This window comes from Mizuhopecten yessoensis, unplaced genomic scaffold, assembly GCF_002113885.1.
Source record: "Mizuhopecten yessoensis strain PY_sf001 unplaced genomic scaffold, ASM211388v2 scaffold10567, whole genome shotgun sequence".
Taxonomy (NCBI): Eukaryota; Metazoa; Mollusca; class Bivalvia; order Pectinida; family Pectinidae; genus Mizuhopecten; species Mizuhopecten yessoensis.
This window is the reverse complement of record NW_018408611.1, coordinates 257078-279456: the sequence shown is the minus strand read 5'-3', so window position 1 is coordinate 279456 and position 22379 is coordinate 257078. Positions and strand designations below refer to the sequence as shown.

The following is a 22379-nucleotide window of genomic DNA, read 5'->3' as shown; positions in this document are numbered from 1 at the left end:
TTGATATCACATATTTCCAAGCTGATGAATCTTATTAGAATACTAAATATATCAGGTATAAAAGGAATACAGGAAACATACCCCATCACGTTCTGACAATAAATTCCAACATGGATAGTCATTGCATGACGTATGCCGAGCAATTGTCAGTCTTAAACGCAAAATACTTATCCTTTCAGGTAATCCACTTAGTCTCTAACCCTGCAGACAATGCTTAGTACTTCTAACTCTTCCGGTGATGCATTGTGTCTCAAACCCTTCACACATTGCTACATGTCTTGAACCCTAGGATTATGCACTTTGTCTCTAACCTTTCAGACCGTGCCCTTTGTCTCGACTTCTTTGGTTCGTGCTTTATTATTGTTTTAAAAAATCATAGAATTGGTTAACATGTTTAATTACGGAAATAGTATGAAAATGATACGATCGACAAAAATATGATCACAAAATAATCTACAGATACAAATTGGGAACGTTTCTAGTGCAAAAACATTTTGTAACATATATCAGTGTTTTGTTTGAATTGATTAATTGAATGCTTTTCTTTTACCAATTAACCATTACAGAGCAATCGACTGCTATCAAGGATTGCTGTTTTGATTTTTGTTTTTTTAAATAGGCTGCAATATTAATGCATAAATTATATTCAAAAAAGAAATATATAGAAAAGGTATTTTTAATACATCCAGCATTCAACAGTTGATCCAACGATATTTTTAAAATTTTAAGTTTTAAGCCCATCATCATCAGATATAGAATCGTTCAAATATGCTTCGATTGATTGTAAAACCAAGATAACCGCTAAACTGCTATCAAGGATTTTGACGGTTCCTGGTTGTTATCGCTATTTCCCAAGACAACCCTGTCTCAGATTACATATATACTTGCCCCTTTATGCATGATGTCATTAAATGTAACATTGTATCCTATCAAAAAGGTAAAATGGCAACGTTACTTTGAGATGTCAATTATAGAAGTAAGAAGTTTTGATCAAAATTACCACCAGATACATGTACAATTTACATGACGCAACCACACCAATAATTGAAAAGAAGAGACAAAGATCAATCCTAAAAGATATTTTGTTTTTGTGTAATCGATTGATAGAACGAGATAAAAACGAAGATCGTGTTTAATATATAACCAAAACTGTTGGCGATATTTCGCTGAAAAGATTTTATTTAACGTTATTCTAATTTCATATGTTTGTCTTAAAACGACAAACACATTACAGTCTAATAATATAATTCCTGACGTCACAATAGGTGATAACATATGCGTTTTGCATATATCTCACATAGGGGAACTCAATTCATGATGATGGTGGGGAGTGTACAGGTGTTTACATAATTGATAATGAACCGTCGTCAATTAAAAAAGACAGTGAGCCTATGTCGTCTGTTTCGGACAATAGGACTAAACTTAGACTATGGAAATACTTTTATTCTTACAAATTCCACAGATAATGGACGAGACAATATTTATTAGCGGGATGGGACTGGGTAAATTTAGCTACTTGTACTGTGTTAAACAGCATTTGGTTTCAATTTCATACCGGCATAAACATTGAAAAAATACCGTTCAATCCTCATATTTACATTATAAATATTTAGTTATTATTGACCTAAATATAGATATTTCCTTATGTTTTTGCTATTGAAGTATCTGTGTCATCAGCGCAATCATAATTTTTAGAATAGCCTGATTTGTCAAGCTCCAGTTACACTCTCACGGTAGTGGCCACGGTATACCCCGGATGTCTCGGTTCTATATACCGTGGCTATCTCTCCAATTTTGGTCTAAAAATAGTAATATACGATGTTGCTATGATATTATTACAATACAGTTGTCTCAAATTAATCGAGGCGAGAAGAGGAGCTGATCGAATTGCGTTCAAAGCTCTATAAACATAATTTATCCTAGTAATGCTTATAAAGGAACTTGCAGTGGAAATGTAAAAATATGCTTACATCCTCATGTAAATTATCAACGAAAACATATATTGCATGACGCGTTCAGCATCTGGTACAATGCACATTTACAAGTATTTTATTTTATTCGTCAGAAAGAAGCGTTTATTGTGTGTGATGATTGAAGTATACGATGCATATGAAAAAAGTGAAAAGGGAAAGCAAATATACATGTTCAAATACTGCATGGTCATGAATAGCGTGGCAAAAGGAAGCATCATAGGTCACTAGTGTAACTAATTAATGAAACAGTCTTTGTTCATTTTTCTTTTTTTCTTTTTTAACGTTGTCAATGCATGCATGCATTATTTGAAAAAGTGATCAATGCCGTGAATATTTTTATGAATGAAAAGTTTGTACCGTGGTCGTATAAGTTAAAAAGTGAGGGTAGCCTCGTGTCCGTTTGTCTCGATCTTCCCGGTAATACATATGACCTGGCTTCGGTATCACAAACGTACTTAAGCTGAGATTTGAGTCCGAACTCAAGAACTCAAGCTCAGCGTCCGTATTTCGTTATCACAAACTAAAACCTCAGCTCAACGCCTGAGCACAAAAAGCTGAGACTGCCCAAGAGCAGACTTAAGTTCGAACTCAAGCTCCGGAACGAAATTGTTTGCAATAAATTGGCAGGCTTGGCGAACACTTATAATGACAAGAAAATATTTTTACAATATCGATTTGTCACAATCATCCAAATTGTTGGAGACACACACAATCTTTACTAGACAATTATGCAGATAAACCATATTATTGACAATTTATTTGCCATTTGTTGAAAATACAGTCGTTTTAATAAGCCGTGAAATGAGTCTGAGATGACTGGGGTCCGAATACGATAGCCCTGGGCCCGAGTGCGATTTGAAATATGAATAATCTATGCATTATAGTTTCCAACCAAAGGACTTTACATAAAAAACTGAGCATGTGATATTTTAAATGATGTATTTTCATTATTTTTTGTAAGACGATATATCGTGGCTTGTTTGTGTCCAAGTCGGACCGACTTTGGACAGGTGACAGTACCCACATTGGATCACCAAACGATCATTTTACTAAATCATTGAAAAATCTGAGGAGGAATTATATTCATTTATGGTTGTATCAAATAAAGAATATCGATGGGTGTCCTTACAAACGAAATTAACACCCGGGGCTCACTTGAGATATTTATAGAACGCTCTGAAGTCACCAATCAGCGTCCCCGGTTTTTTGAGAATGTCGGGACCCAAATCGGATCACGGCTTGAATTTTGCAGTATCGTACGCTTCAAATTAATATTTTTTTGTCAGCATATTAACATTTTATGATATCCTTTAGAATGTGTATGACAAAAAGTATTTCTTTAGTGTGAATTGCTTCCTAAAGTCCAAAACAGAGTGCATAGACGTCGCACGCGCCATTTTTTTAAAAATGTCATCATAACATTGACATTTGAGTTTGAATTACGTTTTCTTACGCTATTTGAACTTAAAAACTAATTATCTGTAGTCATAAAATGGTGCATGACTATCTATTCTAAGACTGCATCATTGTTATAACTGATTTATTGACACATTTATTTTTTTATAAGTAGTTTTGCAAAAAGTGATCCGATTTGGGTACCGATCCGATTTGGGTACTGCCACCTTATGCTCCGAGATGATGTTACAATATAGACAATATTTCGGTAAAATAACAATATTTGAATGTGTTGACATGCAGTTCTGGGTACAATCAGTAATTTGTTTCCATAATTTACACATAACAGTATATATTTCATTATGATAAATAACAAAAACGATGCAAATACCTCGTAATGTAATTTCTCAAGAACGTCGTCTGATCGTTAGAAGCGCCTACTGACCATGATCAGTAATACTAGATACATTGCGGGACTTAATTAAATGCACCAGACAGCGACTTATCGTCAATGAAAGCATTTAAGGTTTTGAACCAAGTAGTTTTAATATATGCTATTTTATACCAAAGTATATACAGTACCAGTTGAACAAACAAAGTCTTAACTTACATACGTAAAAATAATTTCCTTGTGAAACATGATTTCAATCATTGATAAAAGTGGGGCAAAGGAATGACTTGATTGGAGTATTATGCCACAGGGACCTGATAATGTGTTATTGCTATATTTAGACCTAACCTAAGGTGTTCAGAATAAATAGTTTAGGTCCAAATATAGCGGTTACAAATTATCAGGTCCCTATGTATTTAACCACATGGTATTTACTACATAATGTCTACCATAAAAAAGATGTATTTCAAAACAAAAGGTGTTTTGCGGTGTATTTGCAATCTTTAAATATGTATGTAGATATATCCAACAGATTTAGATAAAAAAATATATACATATGGTATAATTCTATGAACGGTCGTTGTTTTACATGTACATACGATTGCATGGCTTTTAAAATCCATTTAAAGTCTGGGGTTATTTTTTCTCGTTATATTTTCATAATTTGTAGTTTCGCAGTTTTCAAGATACAACAGGTGAATCTCGGGAATTACATATTTTACCATAAACTTTAAGTAAGATAAAGAACAAAATGACGTTATGCAAAAAAGTATAGTTTCCTTTGAATAATTAATTGGCACATCTTGAAAATCGCTCAACGAACAGAACTAACCGTATTGTGAAAGAAATATTCAGATAACTCTCTTTCATGTTTCAAATATTTCTCTCGATAAGTAACATTATAAATGAGATCAGGAAAACTCACTGATATATGAAGAAATGCAGGAAATTAAGAGGGAAAAAGGTAACTGTGAACTTTAATTTGGCATGGGACTGTACATATAGGTACATGTAAATAACATGATGTATATAAATAGATCATTATAACAAAAAAATAATTAGTTTAAAAAAAAAGGTTTGAAAAAAAGGTGGAAGTGGATTGGAAATTTCCATAATACAAGATTTTCTGCATTTACTACATTTCACTTAATAAGGAATCACTACCTATGCCAATTGCAATAATGATTAAATGACGATCAATGACAACGTAAAGTAACCAGAAGAAATAAATATCGTTCATGTGGAAATTTTTAAACCCGTAATTAATAAATGTTTGCAACAATGTAAGTCTATTATTTGTAAAATGTGATGGATTAAGGAAATCAAGGACAATATCTATTAGGCTTCACATTAAAAAGTGCGTTTTTAGACATATTATATGGAACACTTTCACCTCAAAACATAACATATATATACGTGTGTATTGTATAATCGAAGGAATATATACACGTCTTGATTAGCTACATTTATTAGGCAATGGCACTTAAAAGTACCAACAATTAAGTTAGGTTTTACTATGAATAGTCTTTGAGTCACGACTATGTATAATACATCTCCCAGTCTCGATTGGTAGACCTGTGGTTATTGGGTGTTCAAATTTTACAACAACAAAAAATGTCACTTAATTTCTTGTCCTAAGTTTAAAGAAAGAGAATCATAACACTCGCCCGTTTTGTGTCGCACCTGCAGTATATTCTTGATCACGTCGTGGTACCAAGTATTGAATACAAAGTAAACGCAATGTCCGCGACGTAGTCATTTCCTCTAGATCTTTGTCGTTAACGGAATCTTTTTGACCACACAGGTTACAAATTAATCTTTATTTTCATCATAGGAGCTTTCTAACACCTTTGCCTTTCCTCACCTCGAAAACTGACGGACACGGGAATCGATCGCATTAACACGTTTATAGCATGTTCTGATTTATTTTGAGTGAAGTAAATGCATGTTGTTAAAACAGTGTTATTGTACTTAAAAACTGTTAGGAAGATTATACCTCTTCTTCGTTTAATGATATTAAATTCTTTCAAAATTGTTTTATTGCAAACATGTGATTTGACACACAACAAGTGCGACATCGCTCGAAAAAATGCACAGTCTTGATACGAGAAATGTGCTATTTTAGGTGTGAAGAGTTCAGCGGAAGTTTACGTCGGCAAGCTCAGCTGAGCTTGAGTTTAACCAGCTTTGTGATACCCATTTGGCGGTAAATCTCAGCTGAGTTCAAACTTAAGATTTGAGCTTGAGATTTGAGAAAATGTTTGTGATACCGAAGCCAGGTCCCTTATAATATTCTTAATTCTTAAGATTTATTCATTGGAATAATAGCTGATGTACAGCTAACTTCTGATGATGAATAATTGCCTCGAAGGTCATTCATCAGTTTCAACTCAGAGGTATTCCTTCAAAGTTTTTTCAAAGTGCGATAGGAAATGCATCACTCTGTTTTAGTGCCATTTGCCACAGCTTTTAATTCTAAATGAACTGCCTCGTTTCAAAATCGTCACATTTAGATATCTGGAATGGACTATGAATACAGAGAAAGCAGAACAAACATGATTGGCAGTCCTGACAATATGTACAATCAATAACTGAAACATGTTTTTTGACGATATGCAATATTCGATAATACACCTAAATTCAGATACGAGGTTTTTGGGTCAGGAATTTGATATGGAATGGTTCATCGGACTGGTCAAAGTCAAGCCCATATGTTTGTTTGTATGATTCTAAGAACATTTATTGAGTTTAAGTTCAGTGGACGTTCGGTCGAATGCTTAGGATGATTTTCAGATTTGTGCTGAAAAATGTGGCATTGCAACTCATGTAGAACTAGTTTTATAAACACAAAGACAGGGTTTCAAATACACTTAGACAAGTGTAAATTTGTGCCAGATAATTGTGAACAATTTGAAAGGTACATTGTAGAAACGAGTTATGACAATCACTTGCTTAAAGTTCCAAAATCACAAATTAGAAAAAAGTGCGAGATGACATACGCAGAGCATCATCAAAACTCAACGTTAAGTTAAAGTAAGGTCGTCATATTGGGCAGTAAGTGGCGTCAACAAAGGCCATTTTAGAAGGTAAATAAAAAATTGGAGTTGCTTAAAGTTCAGTTCGTTCAAAGAATAATCGCGAATCTACACTGTTGTAGTCCGATGCTGCACAAGGGGAACTCAAATGGTTGATAAGTGCACTTTGAAATAGGAGCGGTACAACTATTTTGAAATCATTGATGCTCAGCTATTGACAGATGTGTTAACAGCAGGATGGGATGCACTTTTAAATGAGAAGTAGGCTCAAAGATTTTGGGACATATCTCTAAGATAGTCATAATGTACTCCAGTGGTTGAGAAATGTGTGCAGTTTTATAGCCTTAGTGTCTTTTAGACAGTGACTAACCGATGACTATACTAATCCGTCCCGACAATGTAACGACGGTTTCGCATCACAACAAATTTACAATTGTTAATTAGGAAAATACAAAGTGATGTTGGTGACACGATATTTACTCTATGAGATAAGCATTAATCTATGTCTGTGTGGGTTTAAAAAGGTCTTTAACGCGTATCAAACTAATTTATAAATAAATCTCATACAAATTAAGAAAAAAAATGATGTGTTAAATACTGTTTTTTACAAAGGGATGCTGGATACCTGTACAAATAAAATTGTTACGGATATAATGTTTTTCTTAATCCCGTCTCGTGTATTGTATGAAGCAACATTTGAAGGCCATATCGACATCGTTAAGTTGGACAAAGGAGCAGATCCGGAAAAGGCTTGTGTTCCATCATATTGATATATGCGTTACAATATATTTGTTTTTAAATACGTAAAATGATTCATGTAGTCAACAGTTGGTATCTGGAAATGAACACATAACAAGTTAAAGGAAGAGTAGGAACAGTAGGAAACCACGCAACGATAACCAAATGAAAAACCGGTCTTTTTTCCAAACATCCTTATATTACAATGAATCGTTTGTAATCATATGCAGACATTAACTGTTATGGTCGTTATTCCCACGCTTTCGTTGATATCCCGTGTAATATATAACTGCCTAAATATAAATATGTATTATTAACTTGATAAAATTGAACATAAGCAGAGTTTAATCAAGTCCCTTACCGTCATCTTGTATCCCTCATTACACCAGAAACGACTCTATTCTTAGTGTATTAGTCTAGCCATACGTACTCTGATAGACTGTTGTATTTGTAAAGGATTTTATATTTCTTTTGATCTTTTGAATCCTGTGACAGAGTCAGTATCTAATGATCAGTCTGGCATTGGTAAATGTGTGTTTTAAAGTTATATATTTAGGTTTGTAAAAGATTCAATGATGCCAATTATTGTTAAATATATAGCGATGCATGAGTTTAGAGGAGGAGGAAGGTTGTTGTACCAGGACAATAACAATATCTGTTTTAGTAGATCGAAGCGAAAACGTTAACAAGGAATTATAATTGAAAAGATGAGTGAAAAACAACGCCACAACCAAATGAAACATCATTCATTATTATCTACAAGCATACCTAACTTATTTATGCAAACATCAATGTAACCCAACGGAAAGTCCACGCTGTGATCGTTTCCCATGTAACATATAAACAAAATGTATTATTCTGCCATGAAAAGAAAATCAATCTTCACAAGTACAATCACGAATAATGTCAATTGCTTTTAAATACAATATGATGTATTTTCTTTATTCTTACTTGATAAAATTTTCTCTGATACCCTCACTACACAAGAAAAGAACCAATATATCTTTAATTTGTCTTTCCAGAACAGTCTAATTACATAACACGTGACATTTAACCTTGAATATTAAGGATGAGGTGCTGGAAAATCATTTGTAAAACGTCAATTTAGACTTATTACTTAGTCATCAAAAGTGTTTGCGGCAAAATCATATACATGAAGATGTCTCAAATAATATATTTTGCAAAGCGGTGCTGCGGACCTGTAATAATAACATTTTCCTTGTTAAATCTCATTTTGTTCACTGATATTATGTGTTTGTTTATCCAGTCTGTTGCATTGAAGTACGCAGCACATAATGGCCATATCGACATTGTTAAGATGTTGTTGGACAAAGGAGCAGATCCGAAAAAGGTTTGTTTTACATCATATTAATATATGCGTTACAATATTTGTTCTGAAGTACGTAAAATGATGCCATATTGTTAACTTTTGGTATTTGGATATGAACACATGACAATTTAAAGGAAGATAAATGTGAGATAATGACAAAAACGATTTTGTTCGTTTTTAATAGGAAACCACACAATGATAGCAAAATTAAACACCGGTTCTTTTTCCAAACATGCTAATACAACAACTATTTGTTTGTAATCTTATTTAGACATTAATTGATATGGTCGTTAATGCCACGTTTTCTTTGAAATCTCGTGTATTTCATAACTGCAAACATATCCTTATATATATAAACTTGATAAAATTGAAACAGTTTGGCATTGGTATGGTGTGGTTTGAATTTATATGATGAGGTTTATTAAAGATTCAAATGATATCAACTATTGTAAAATATATAGCGATGCAAGAATTAAGAGGAGGAGGACGGCTTTTGTACCAGGACAATATCAATATCTTTTTTTAAGTAGATGAAAGTCATGAACAGAAAATCAGCCTTCACAAGTACAATCACGAATTATGTCAATTACTTTTATATAAAATATGGTATAATTTCTTTATTCTTACTTGATCGAATTTCCTCTAATACCCTCAATACTCAGGAAACTATACCATTTATCTTTTACTTGGCTTACCAGCACAATCTAATTACATAACACGTGACAATTAACGTTGAATATTGAGGATGAGGTGCCGGGAAATCATTTGTAAAACGTCAATCTATAATTATTACTTAGTCATGAACAGTGTTTGCGGCAAAATCAAATACATTTATATACTTTTTGTTCGATTTTTTTAATAATAAGTCGCAAGTCATTTTAACAATCAGTACTTCGAAAATACAAAGTGATGTTGGTGACACGATATTTGCTCTATGAGATAAGCATTAATCTATGTTTGTGTGGTTTCAAAAATGTCATTCACCGTATCAAACTAATAAACCTATGATGGTTTATAAATAAATCTCATATGAATTAAGTAAAAAAATATGATGTCTCAAATATTGTTATTTTATAAAGAGATGCTGGATACCTGTAATTATAACATTATCTTTGTTAAATCTCAATTTTGTTACTAATATAATGGTTATCTTTATACAGTCTCTTGTATTGTATGAAGCAGCATGTGAAGGCCATACCGACATCGTTAAGATGTTGTTGGATAAAGGAGCAGATCCGAAAGAGGTTTGTGTTACATCATATTGAAAATGCGTTACAATATTGGTTCTTAAATACGTAAAATGATGCCATGTTGTCAACATTTGGTATATGGATATGAACAAATGATAAGTTAAAGGAAGCGAAATGTTCGATCATGACAAATACGATTTTGGTCGTTTTTTATTGAGAAACCACACAACGATAACATAATTAAACACCGGTCGTTTGTCCAAACATGCTAATGCTACAATTATTCGTTTGTAATCTTATGCAGACATTAACTGATATGGTCGTTAATGCCAATCTTTCTTTTAAATCCGGTGTATTTCATAACTGCAAACATATCCATATATATAAACTTGAAAAAAAGGAACAGTTTGGCATTGGTATGGTGTGTTTTGAAGTTACATATTGAGGTTTGTTAAAGATTCAAACGATGTCAACTATTGTTAAATATATAGCGATGTATGAGTGCAGAGGAGGAGGAAGGCTGTTGTACTAGGACAATAATAATATTTTTTAAGCAGATAAAAGCGAAAACGTAAATTTGTCTTCAGCCATGAACAGAAAATCAATCTTCATAAGTACAATCACGAATGATGGCAATTGTTTTTAAATAATATATGGTGTAATTTCTTTATTCTTACTTGTTCTAATTTCCTCTGATACCTTCAGTCACAGGAAACGATGTCATTTATGTTTAACTTGTCTTACCAGCACAGTTTAATTACATAACACGTGACAATTAACGTTGACTATTAAGATGAGAGGCTGGGAAATCATTTGTAAAACGTCAATCTGGATTATTACTTAGTCATCAACAGTGTTTGCGGCAAAATCAAATACATTGATCTGCTTCTGGTTCAATTTTTTAATAATAAGTCAGAAGTCTTTTTATCAATAATTACTTAGGGGGAAAAAAGTGATGTTGGTGACACGATAATTACTCTGAGATAATAATTAATCTTTTTATGCGTGGTTTCAAAAATGTTATTAACGCGTATCAAACTAATAAACCTATGATGGTTAATAAATAAATCTCATACAAATAAAAAAAAAAAAACATGATGTCTCAAATCATTTTCTTATAAAGAGATGCTGGATACCTGTAATTATAACATTAACCTTATTAAATATCATTTTTGTTACTGATATAATGGTTTTCTCTAACAGTATTGTGTATTGTATGAAGCAGCATGTGAAGGCCATACCGACATCGTTAAGATGTTGTTGGACACAGGAGCAGATCCAAAAGAGGTTTGTGTTACATCATATTGTTATATGCGTTACAATATGTGTTCTTAAGTACGTAAAATGATTCCATGTAGTCAATATTTGGTATCTGGATATGAACACATAAGTTAAAAGAAGAGAAATGTGAGGTCATGACAAAAACGATTTTGGTCATTTTTAGTAGGAAACAACACAACGATAACAAAATGAAACACCGGTGGTTTTCCCAAACATGCTTATACAACAATGATTCGTTTGTAATCATATGCAGACATTAACTGTTATGGTCGTTAATGCCACGCTTTCTTTGAAATCCAGTGCAATTTATACCTGCTTATCTATAAATATATATTATTAACTTGATAAAATTGAACATAAGCAGAGTTTGATCAAGTCCCTTACCGTCATCCTGTATCCCTCATTACACCAGAAACGACTCTATTCTTAGTGTATTAGTCTATCCATACGTACTCTGATAGACTGTTGTATTTGTAAAGGATTTTATATTTCTTTTGATCTTTTGAATCCTGTGACAGAGTCAGTATCTAATGATCAGTCTGGCATTGGTAAATGTGTGTTTTAAAGTTATATATTTAGGTTTGTAAAAGATTCAATGATGCCAATTATTGTTAAATATATAGCGATGCATGAGTTTAGAGGAGGAGGAAGGTTGTTGTACCAGGACAATAACAATATCTGTTTTAGTAGATCGAAGCGAAAACGTTAACAAGGAATTATAATTGAAAAGATGAGTGAAAAACAACGCCACAACCAAATGAAACATCATTCATTATTATCTACAAGCATACCTAACTTATTTATGCAAACATCAATGTAACCCAACGGAAAGTCCACGCTGTGATCGTTTCCCATGTAACATATAAACAAAATGTATTATTCTGCCATGAAAAAAAAATCAATCTTCACAAGTACAATCACGAATAATGTCAATTGCTTTTAAATACAATATGATGTATTTTCTTTATTCTTACTTGATAAAATTTTCTCTGATACCCTCACTACACAAGAAAAGAACCAATATATCTTTAATTTGTCTTTCCAGAACAGTCTAATTACATAACACGTGACATTTAACCTTGAATATTAAGGATGAGGTGCTGGAAAATCATTTGTAAAACGTCAATTTAGACTTATTACTTAGTCATCAAAAGTGTTTGCGGCAAAATCATATACATGAAGATGTCTCAAATAATATATTTTGCAAAGCGGTGCTGCGGACCTGTAATAATAACATTTTCCTTGTTAAATCTCATTTTGTTCACTGATATTATGTGTTTGTTTATCCAGTCTGTTGCATTGAAGTACGCAGCACATAATGGCCATATCGACATTGTTAAGATGTTGTTGGACAAAGGAGCAGATCCGAAAAAGGTTTGTTTTACATCATATTAATATATGCGTTACAATATTTGTTCTGAAGTACGTAAAATGATGCCATATTGTTAACTTTTGGTATTTGGATATGAACACATGACAATTTAAAGGAAGATAAATGTGAGATAATGACAAAAACGATTTTGTTCGTTTTTAATAGGAAACCACACAATGATAGCAAAATTAAACACCGGTTCTTTTTCCAAACATGCTAATACAACAACTATTTGTTTGTAATCTTATTTAGACATTAATTGATATGGTCGTTAATGCCACGTTTTCTTTGAAATCTCGTGTATTTCATAACTGCAAACATATCCTTATATATATAAACTTGATAAAATTGAAACAGTTTGGCATTGGTATGGTGTGGTTTGAATTTATATGATGAGGTTTATTAAAGATTCAAATGATATCAACTATTGTAAAATATATAGCGATGCAAGAATTAAGAGGAGGAGGACGGCTTTTGTACCAGGACAATATCAATATCTTTTTTTAAGTAGATGAAAGTCATGAACAGAAAATCAGCCTTCACAAGTACAATCACGAATTATGTCAATTACTTTTATATAAAATATGGTATAATTTCTTTATTCTTACTTGATCGAATTTCCTCTAATACCCTCAATACTCAGGAAACTATACCATTTATCTTTTACTTGGCTTACCAGCACAATCTAATTACATAACACGTGACAATTAACGTTGAATATTGAGGATGAGGTGCCGGGAAATCATTTGTAAAACGTCAATCTATAATTATTACTTAGTCATGAACAGTGTTTGCGGCAAAATCAAATACATTTATATACTTTTTGTTCGATTTTTTTAATAATAAGTCGCAAGTCATTTTAACAATCAGTACTTCGAAAATACAAAGTGATGTTGGTGACACGATATTTGCTCTATGAGATAAGCATTAATCTATGTTTGTGTGGTTTCAAAAATGTCATTCACCGTATCAAACTAATAAACCTATGATGGTTTATAAATAAATCTCATATGAATTAAGTAAAAAAATATGATGTCTCAAATATTGTTATTTTATAAAGAGATGCTGGATACCTGTAATTATAACATTATCTTTGTTAAATCTCAATTTTGTTACTAATATAATGGTTATCTTTATACAGTCTCTTGTATTGTATGAAGCAGCATGTGAAGGCCATACCGACATCGTTAAGATGTTGTTGGATAAAGGAGCAGATCCGAAAGAGGTTTGTGTTACATCATATTGAAAATGCGTTACAATATTGGTTCTTAAATACGTAAAATGATGCCATGTTGTCAACATTTGGTATATGGATATGAACAAATGATAAGTTAAAGGAAGCGAAATGTTCGATCATGACAAATACGATTTTGGTCGTTTTTTATTGAGAAACCACACAACGATAACATAATTAAACACCGGTCGTTTGTCCAAACATGCTAATGCTACAATTATTCGTTTGTAATCTTATGCAGACATTAACTGATATGGTCGTTAATGCCAATCTTTCTTTTAAATCCGGTGTATTTCATAACTGCAAACATATCCATATATATAAACTTGAAAAAAAGGAACAGTTTGGCATTGGTATGGTGTGTTTTGAAGTTACATATTGAGGTTTGTTAAAGATTCAAACGATGTCAACTATTGTTAAATATATAGCGATGTATGAGTGCAGAGGAGGAGGAAGGCTGTTGTACTAGGACAATAATAATATTTTTTAAGCAGATAAAAGCGAAAACGTAAATTTGTCTTCAGCCATGAACAGAAAATCAATCTTCATAAGTACAATCACGAATGATGGCAATTGTTTTTAAATAATATATGGTGTAATTTCTTTATTCTTACTTGTTCTAATTTCCTCTGATACCTTCAGTCACAGGAAACGATGTCATTTATGTTTAACTTGTCTTACCAGCACAGTTTAATTACATAACACGTGACAATTAACGTTGACTATTAAGATGAGAGGCTGGGAAATCATTTGTAAAACGTCAATCTGGATTATTACTTAGTCATCAACAGTGTTTGCGGCAAAATCAAATACATTGATCTGCTTCTGGTTCAATTTTTTAATAATAAGTCAGAAGTCTTTTTATCAATAATTACTTAGGGGGAAAAAAGTGATGTTGGTGACACGATAATTACTCTGAGATAATAATTAATCTTTTTATGCGTGGTTTCAAAAATGTTATTAACGCGTATCAAACTAATAAACCTATGATGGTTAATAAATAAATCTCATACAAATAAAAAAAAAAAAACATGATGTCTCAAATCATTTTCTTATAAAGAGATGCTGGATACCTGTAATTATAACATTAACCTTATTAAATATCATTTTTGTTACTGATATAATGGTTTTCTCTAACAGTATCGTGTATTGTATGAAGCAGCATGTGAAGGCCATACCGACATCGTTAAGATGTTGTTGGACACAGGAGCAGATCCAAAAGAGGTTTGTGTTACATCATATTGTTATATGCGTTACAATATGTGTTCTTAAGTACGTAAAATGATTCCATGTAGTCAATATTTGGTATCTGGATATGAACACATAAGTTAAAAGAAGAGAAATGTGAGGTCATGACAAAAACGATTTTGGTCATTTTTAGTAGGAAACAACACAACGATAACAAAATGAAACACCGGTGGTTTTCCCAAACATGCTTATACAACAATGATTCGTTTGTAATCATATGCAGACATTAACTGTTATGGTCGTTAATGCCACGCTTTCTTTGAAATCCAGTGCAATTTATACCTGCTTATCTATAAATATATATTATTAACTTGATAAAATTGAACATAAGCAGAGTTTGATCAAGTCCCTTACCGTCATCCTGTATCCCTCATTACACCAGAAACGACTCTATTCTTAGTGTATTAGTCTATCCATACGTACTCTGATAGACTGTTGTATTTGTAAAGGATTTTATATTTCTTTTGATCTTTTGAATCCTGTGACAGAGTCAGTATCTAATGATCAGTCTGGCATTGGTAAATGTGTGTTTTAAAGTTATATATTTAGGTTTAGAAAAGATTCAATTATGCCAATTATTGATAAATATATAGCGATGTATGAGTTCAGAGGAGGAGGAAGGTTGTTGTACCAGGACAATAACATTATCTGTTTTATTAGATCAAAGCGAAAACGTAAACAAGGAATTATATTTGAAATGATGAGTGAAAAACAACGCCACGACTAAATAAAACATCATTCTTTATTATCTACAAGCAAACATAACTTTCTTATGCAAACATCGATGTAACCCTAAAGAAAGTCCACGTTTTGATCGTTTCCCGTGTAATATATAAACAAAATGTATTATTCTGCCTTGAACAGAAAATCAATCTGCACCCAGTAAAATCACGAATGATGTCAATTGCTTTTAAATAAAAATATGGTATAATTTCCTTATTTTTACTTGATCAAATTTCCTCCGATCCCCTCACTACACAGGAAACTATACCATTTATCTTTTACTTGGCATTCCAGCACAGTCTAATTACATAACACGTGACAATTAACGTTGAATATTAAGGATGAGGTGCTGGGAAATCATTTGTAAAACGTCAATCTAGAAGTATTACTTAGTCATGAACAGTGTTTGCGGCAAAATCAAATACATTTATATACTTTTCGATCGATTTTTTAATAATAAGTCACAATTAATTTTAACACGCATTGCTTGGAGGAAAACAAGTGATGTTGGGACACGATAATTACTCTATGAGATAATAATTAATCTAAGTATGTGTGGTTTCAAAAATGTCATTATCGCGTATCAAACTAATAAACCTATGATAGTTTATAAATATATTTCATATAAACGAAGAAAAAAAAAGATTTCTCAAATAATGTTTTTTATAAAGAGATGCTGGATACCTGTAATTATAACATTATCTTTGTTAAATCTCATTTTTGTTGCTAATATAATGGTTTTCTTTATACAGTCTCTTGTATTGTATGAAGCAGCATGTGAAGGCCATACCGACATCGTTAAGATGTTGTTGGATAAAGGAGCAGATCCGGAAGAGGTTTCTTTACATCATATTGATAAATGCGTTATAATATTTGTTCTTAAGTACTTCAACCAATTCCATGTAGTCAACGTTTGGTATCTGGATATGAACACATAACGAGTTAAAAGAAGAGAAATGTGAGGTTATGAAACAAACGATTTTGGTCATTTTCAGAAAGAAACCACACAACAATAACAAAATGAAACACCGATTGTTTTCCCAAACATGCTTATACTACAATGATTCGTTTGTAATCTTATACAGACAAGAACTGTTATGGTCGTTTATGCCACGCTTTCTTTGATATCCCGTGTAATTTATACCTGTTTATCTATAAATATATATTATTTACTTGATAAAATTGAACATAAGCAGAGTCCAGAACCGTCATCTTTTATCCGTCATTACACTAGAACCGACTCCAGTCTCAGTTTATTTGTCTTACCATACAGTTTTTGACAGTCTGTTATATTTGTAACAGATTTGATATTTATTTTTTCAAGTATGATCCCTTGACAGAGGCAACATCTAATAAGCAGTCTGGCATTGATAAATGTTTGTTTTAAAGTTATATATGTAGGTTTGTAAAAGATTCAACGATGCCAACTATTGTAGAATTATAATCATTAATCTACATCCGTTAGGTTTCAAAATTTCATTAACTCGTATCAAACTAATACACCTATGATTCTTTTTAAATTTTAAAAAGCACATACATATTAATAAAAAATAATGATGCCACAAATAATGTATTTTTCAAAGCGATGCTGCAGACCTGTAATAATAACATTTTCCTTGTTTACTGATATTATGTGTTTGTTTATCCAGTCTGATGCATTGAAGTACGCAGCTTGTAATGGCCATACCGACATCGTTAAGATGTTGTTGGACAAAGGAGCAGATCCGAAAGAGGTTTGTTTTACATCATATTGATAAATGCGTTACAATATTGGTTCTTAAGTACGTAAAATTATTCCATGTTGTCAAAATGTGGTATCTGGATATGAATACATGACAAGTTAAAAGAAAAGAAATGTTCGGTCATGACACACACGATTTTGGTAATTTTCAGTAGGAAACCACACCACGATAACAAAACTAAACACCGGTCTTTTTTTCCAAAAATGCTAATACTATAATTATTCGTTTGTAATCTTCTGCAGACAATAACTTATATGGTCGTTCAAGCCACGCTTTCTTTAAAATCCCGTGAATTTTATAACTGCAACTATATACATACATTGTATGTATAAATTTGATAAAATTGAACAGTTTGGAATTGGTATGGTGTGTTTTAAAGTTACATATTGAGGTTTGTTAAAGATTCAAATGATCTCAACTATTGTAAAATATATGGCGATGCATGAGTTCAGAGGAGGAGGAAGGTTGTTTTACCAATATTTTTATTTCAGTAGATAAAAACGAAAACGTAAACAGGGAATTAAAATTGAAAAAATGAGTTTAAAACAACACCAAAACAAAAAAAAACATCGTTTTTCATTCGCTACAATCATACCTAATGCTATTGTGTAAACATCAATGTAACCCAATGGAAAATGCTAGTTTTGATCGCAGTTCCGTGTAACATTTAAACATGTATTAATCTGCCATGAACAGAAAATCAATCTTCACAAATACAATCACGAATGATGTCAATTGCTTTAAAATAATGTATGGTGTAATTTCATAATTCTTACTTGATCGAATTTCCTCTGATACCTTCACTACACAGGAAATTTCCAGAACAGTCTAATTACATAACACGTGACATTTAACGTTGAATATTAAGGATGAGATGCTGGGAAACCATTTGTAAAATGTCAATCTAGAATTATTACTTAATCATCAACAGTGTTTGCGGCGAAATCATATACATTTATATACTTTTTATTTGATTTGGTAATAATAAGTCTCAAGTCACTTTAACAAACATTAGTAAAGAAAAGACAAAGTGATGTTAGTGACACGATATTTACTCTATGAGATAATCATTAATCTATATCCGTTAGATTTCAAAATTTCATTAACTCGTATCAAACTAATAAACCTATGCATCTTTTTAAATTTAAATAAGCACGTACATATTAATTAAAAATAATGATGCCACAAATAATGTATTTTTCAAAGCGATGCTGCAGACCTGTTATAATAACATTTTCCTTGTTTACTGATATTATGTGTTTGTTTATCCAGTCTGATGCATTGAAGTACGCAGCTCGTAATGGCCATACCGACATCGTTAAGATGTTGTTGGACAAAGGAGCAGATCCGAAAGAGGTTTGTTTTACATCATATTGATAAATGCGTTACAATATTGGTTCTTAAATACGTAAAATTATTCCATGTTGTCAAAATGTGGTATCTGGATATGAATACATGACAAGTTAACAGAAAAGAAATGTGAGGTCATGACACAAACGATTTTGGTAATTTTCAGTAGGAAACCACACAACGATAACAAAACAAAACACCGGTCGTTTTTTCCAAAAATGCTAATATTATAATTATTCGTTTGTAATCTTCTGCAGATATTAACTTAAATGGTCGTTTATGCCACGCTTTCTTTAAAATCCCGTGAATTTTATAACTGTAACTATATACATACATTGTATATATAAATTTGATAAAATTGAACAGTTTGGAATTGGTATGGTGTGTTTTAAAGTTACATATTGAGGTTTGTTAAAGATTCAAATGATCTCAACTATTGTAAAATATATGGCGATGCATGATTTCAGAGGAGGAGGAATGTTGTTTTATCAATAATTTTATTTCAGTAGATAAAAGCGAAAACGTAAACAGGGAATTGAAATTGAAAAGTTGAGTTAAAAACAACACCAAAACTAAAAAAAAAACATCGTTTTTCATTCGCTACAATCATACCTAATGCTATTGTGTAAACATCAATGTAACCCAATGGAAAATGCTAGTTTTGATCGCAGTTCCGTGTAACATTTAAACATGTATTAATCTGCCATGAACAGAAAATCAATCTTCACAAATACAATCACGAATGATGTCAATTGCTTTAAAATAATATATGGTGTAATTTCATAATTCTTACTTGATCGAATTTCCTCTGATACCTTCACTACACAGGAAATTTCCAGAACAGTCTAATTACATAACACGTGACATTTAACGTTGAATATTAAGGATGAGATGCTGGGAAACCATTTGTAAAATGTCAATCTAGAATTATTACTTAATCATCAACAGTGTTTGCGGCGAAATCATATACATTTATATACTTTTTATTTGATTTGGTAATAATAAGTCTCAAGTCACTTTAACAAACATTAGTAAAGAAAAGACAAAGTGATGTTAGTGACACGATATTTACTCTATGAGATAATCATTAATCTATATCCGTTAGATTTCAAAATTTCATTAACTCGTATCAAACTAATAAACCTATGCATCTTTTTAAATTTAAATAAGCACATACATATTAATAAAAAATAATGATGCCACAAATAATGTATTTTTCAAAGCGATGCTGCAGACCTGTAATAATAACATTTTCCTTGTTTACTGATATTATGTGTTTGTTTATCCAGTCTGATGCATTGAAGTACGCAGCTTGTAATGGCCATACCGACATCGTTAAGATGTTGTTGGACAAAGGAGCAGATCCGAAAGAGGTTTGTTTTACATCATATTGATAAATGCGTTACAATATTGGTTCTTAAGTACGTAAAATTATTCCATGTTGTCAAAATGTGGTATCTGGATATGAATACATGACAAGTTAAAAGAAAAGAAATGTTCGGTCATGACACACACGATTTTGGTAATTTTCAGTAGGAAACCACACCACGATAACAAAACTAAACACCGGTCTTTTTTTCCAAAAATGCTAATACTATAATTATTCGTTTGTAATCTTCTGCAGACAATAACTTATATGGTCGTTCAAGCCACGCTTTCTTTAAAATCCCGTGAATTTTATAACTGCAACTATATACATACATTGTATATATAAATTTGATAAAATTGAACAGTTTGGAATTGGTATGGTGTGTTTTAAAGTTACATATTGAGGTTTGTTAAAGATTCAAATGATCTCAACTATTGTAAAATATATGGCGATGCATGAGTTCAGAGGAGGAGGAAGGTTGTTTTACCAATATTTTTATTTCAGTAGATAAAAACGAAAACGTAAACAGGGAATTAAAATTGAAAAGATGAGTTTAAAACAACACCAAAACTAAAAAAAACATCGTTTTTCATTCGCTACAATCATACATAATGATATTGTGTAAACATCAATGTAACCCAATGGAAAGTCCTAGTTTTGATCGCAGTCACGTGTAACATTTTAACAAAATGTATTATTCTGCCATGAACAGAAAATCAATCTTCACAAATACAATCACAAATTATGTTAATTGCTTTAAAATAGTATATGGTGTAATTTCATAATTCTTACTTGATCGAATTTCCTCTGATACCTTCACTACACAGGAAATTTCCAGAACAGTCTAATTGCATAACACGTGACATTTAACGTTGACTATTAAGGAAGAGATGCTGGGAAACCATTTGTAAAATGTCAATCTAGAATTATTACTTAGTCATCAACAGTGTTTACGGCAAAATCAAATACATTTATATACTTTTTTGTTTGATTTGGTAATAATAAGTCACAATTAATTTTAACACGCATTGCTTGGGAGGAAAAAAGTGATGTTGGGACACGATAATTACTCTATGAGATAATAATTAATCTAAGTATGTGTGGTTTCAAAAATGTCATAAACCCGTATCAAACTAATAAACCTATGATAGTTTATAAATATATTTCATATAAACGAAGAAAAAAAAAGATTTCTCAAATAATGTTTTTTATAAAGAGATGCTGGATACCTGTAATTATAACATTATCTTTGTTAAATCTCTTTTTTGTTACTAATATAATGATTTTCTTTATACAGTCTCTTGTATTGTATGAAGCAGCATGTGAAGGCCATACCGACATCGTTAAGATGTTGTTGGACAAAGGAGCAGATCCGAAAGAGGTTTGTTTACATCATATTGATAAATGCGTTATAATATTTGTTCTTAAGTACGTCAACCAATTCCATGTAGTCAACGTTTGGTATCTTGATATGAACACATATCAAGTTAAAAGAAGAGAAATGTGAGGTAATGAAACAAACGATTTTGGTCATTTTCAGAAGGAAAGCACACAACAATAACAAAATGAAACACCGATTGTTTTCCCAAACATGCTTATACTACAATGATTCGTTTGTAATCTTATACAGACAAGAACTGTTATGGTCGTTAATGCCACGCTTTCTTTGATATCCCGTGTAATTTATACCTGTTTATCTATAAATATATATTATTTACTTGATAAAATTGAATATAAGCAGAGACCCAAACCGTCATCTTTTATCCGTCATTACACTAGAACCGACTCCAGTCTCAGTATATTTGTCTTACCATACGGACTTTGACAGTCTGTTATATTTGTAACAGACTTGATATTTATTTTTTTAATTTTGATCCCTTGACAGAGGCAACATCTAATAAGCAATCTGGCATTGATAAATGTTTGTTTTAAAGTTATATATGTAGGTTTGTAAAAGATTCAATGATGCCAACTATTGTAGAATTATAATCATTAATCTACATCCGTT

At 31.7% G+C, this 22379-nt stretch overlaps 1 protein-coding gene across 1 annotated transcript in view; it reads left to right on the top strand.

The window, feature by feature from the left end:
• The first annotated feature begins 11280 nt into the window (after nucleotides 1–11280).
• Nucleotides 11281–22379, top strand: part of LOC110461116 (ankyrin repeat domain-containing protein 50-like) — a 157231-nt gene continuing 146132 nt past the window's right edge. The window contains exons 1-8 of the mRNA XM_021514421.1: nucleotides 11281–11339; nucleotides 13847–13930; nucleotides 15080–15163; nucleotides 16663–16746; nucleotides 17560–17643; nucleotides 18925–19008; nucleotides 20292–20375; nucleotides 21669–21752. Of these exons, the coding sequence (XP_021370096.1) occupies nucleotides 11307–11339; nucleotides 13847–13930; nucleotides 15080–15163; nucleotides 16663–16746; nucleotides 17560–17643; nucleotides 18925–19008; nucleotides 20292–20375; nucleotides 21669–21752 (621 nt within the window). The 5' untranslated portion in view covers nucleotides 11281–11306. The remainder of the gene's footprint in view (nucleotides 11340–13846; nucleotides 13931–15079; nucleotides 15164–16662; nucleotides 16747–17559; nucleotides 17644–18924; nucleotides 19009–20291; nucleotides 20376–21668; nucleotides 21753–22379) is intronic.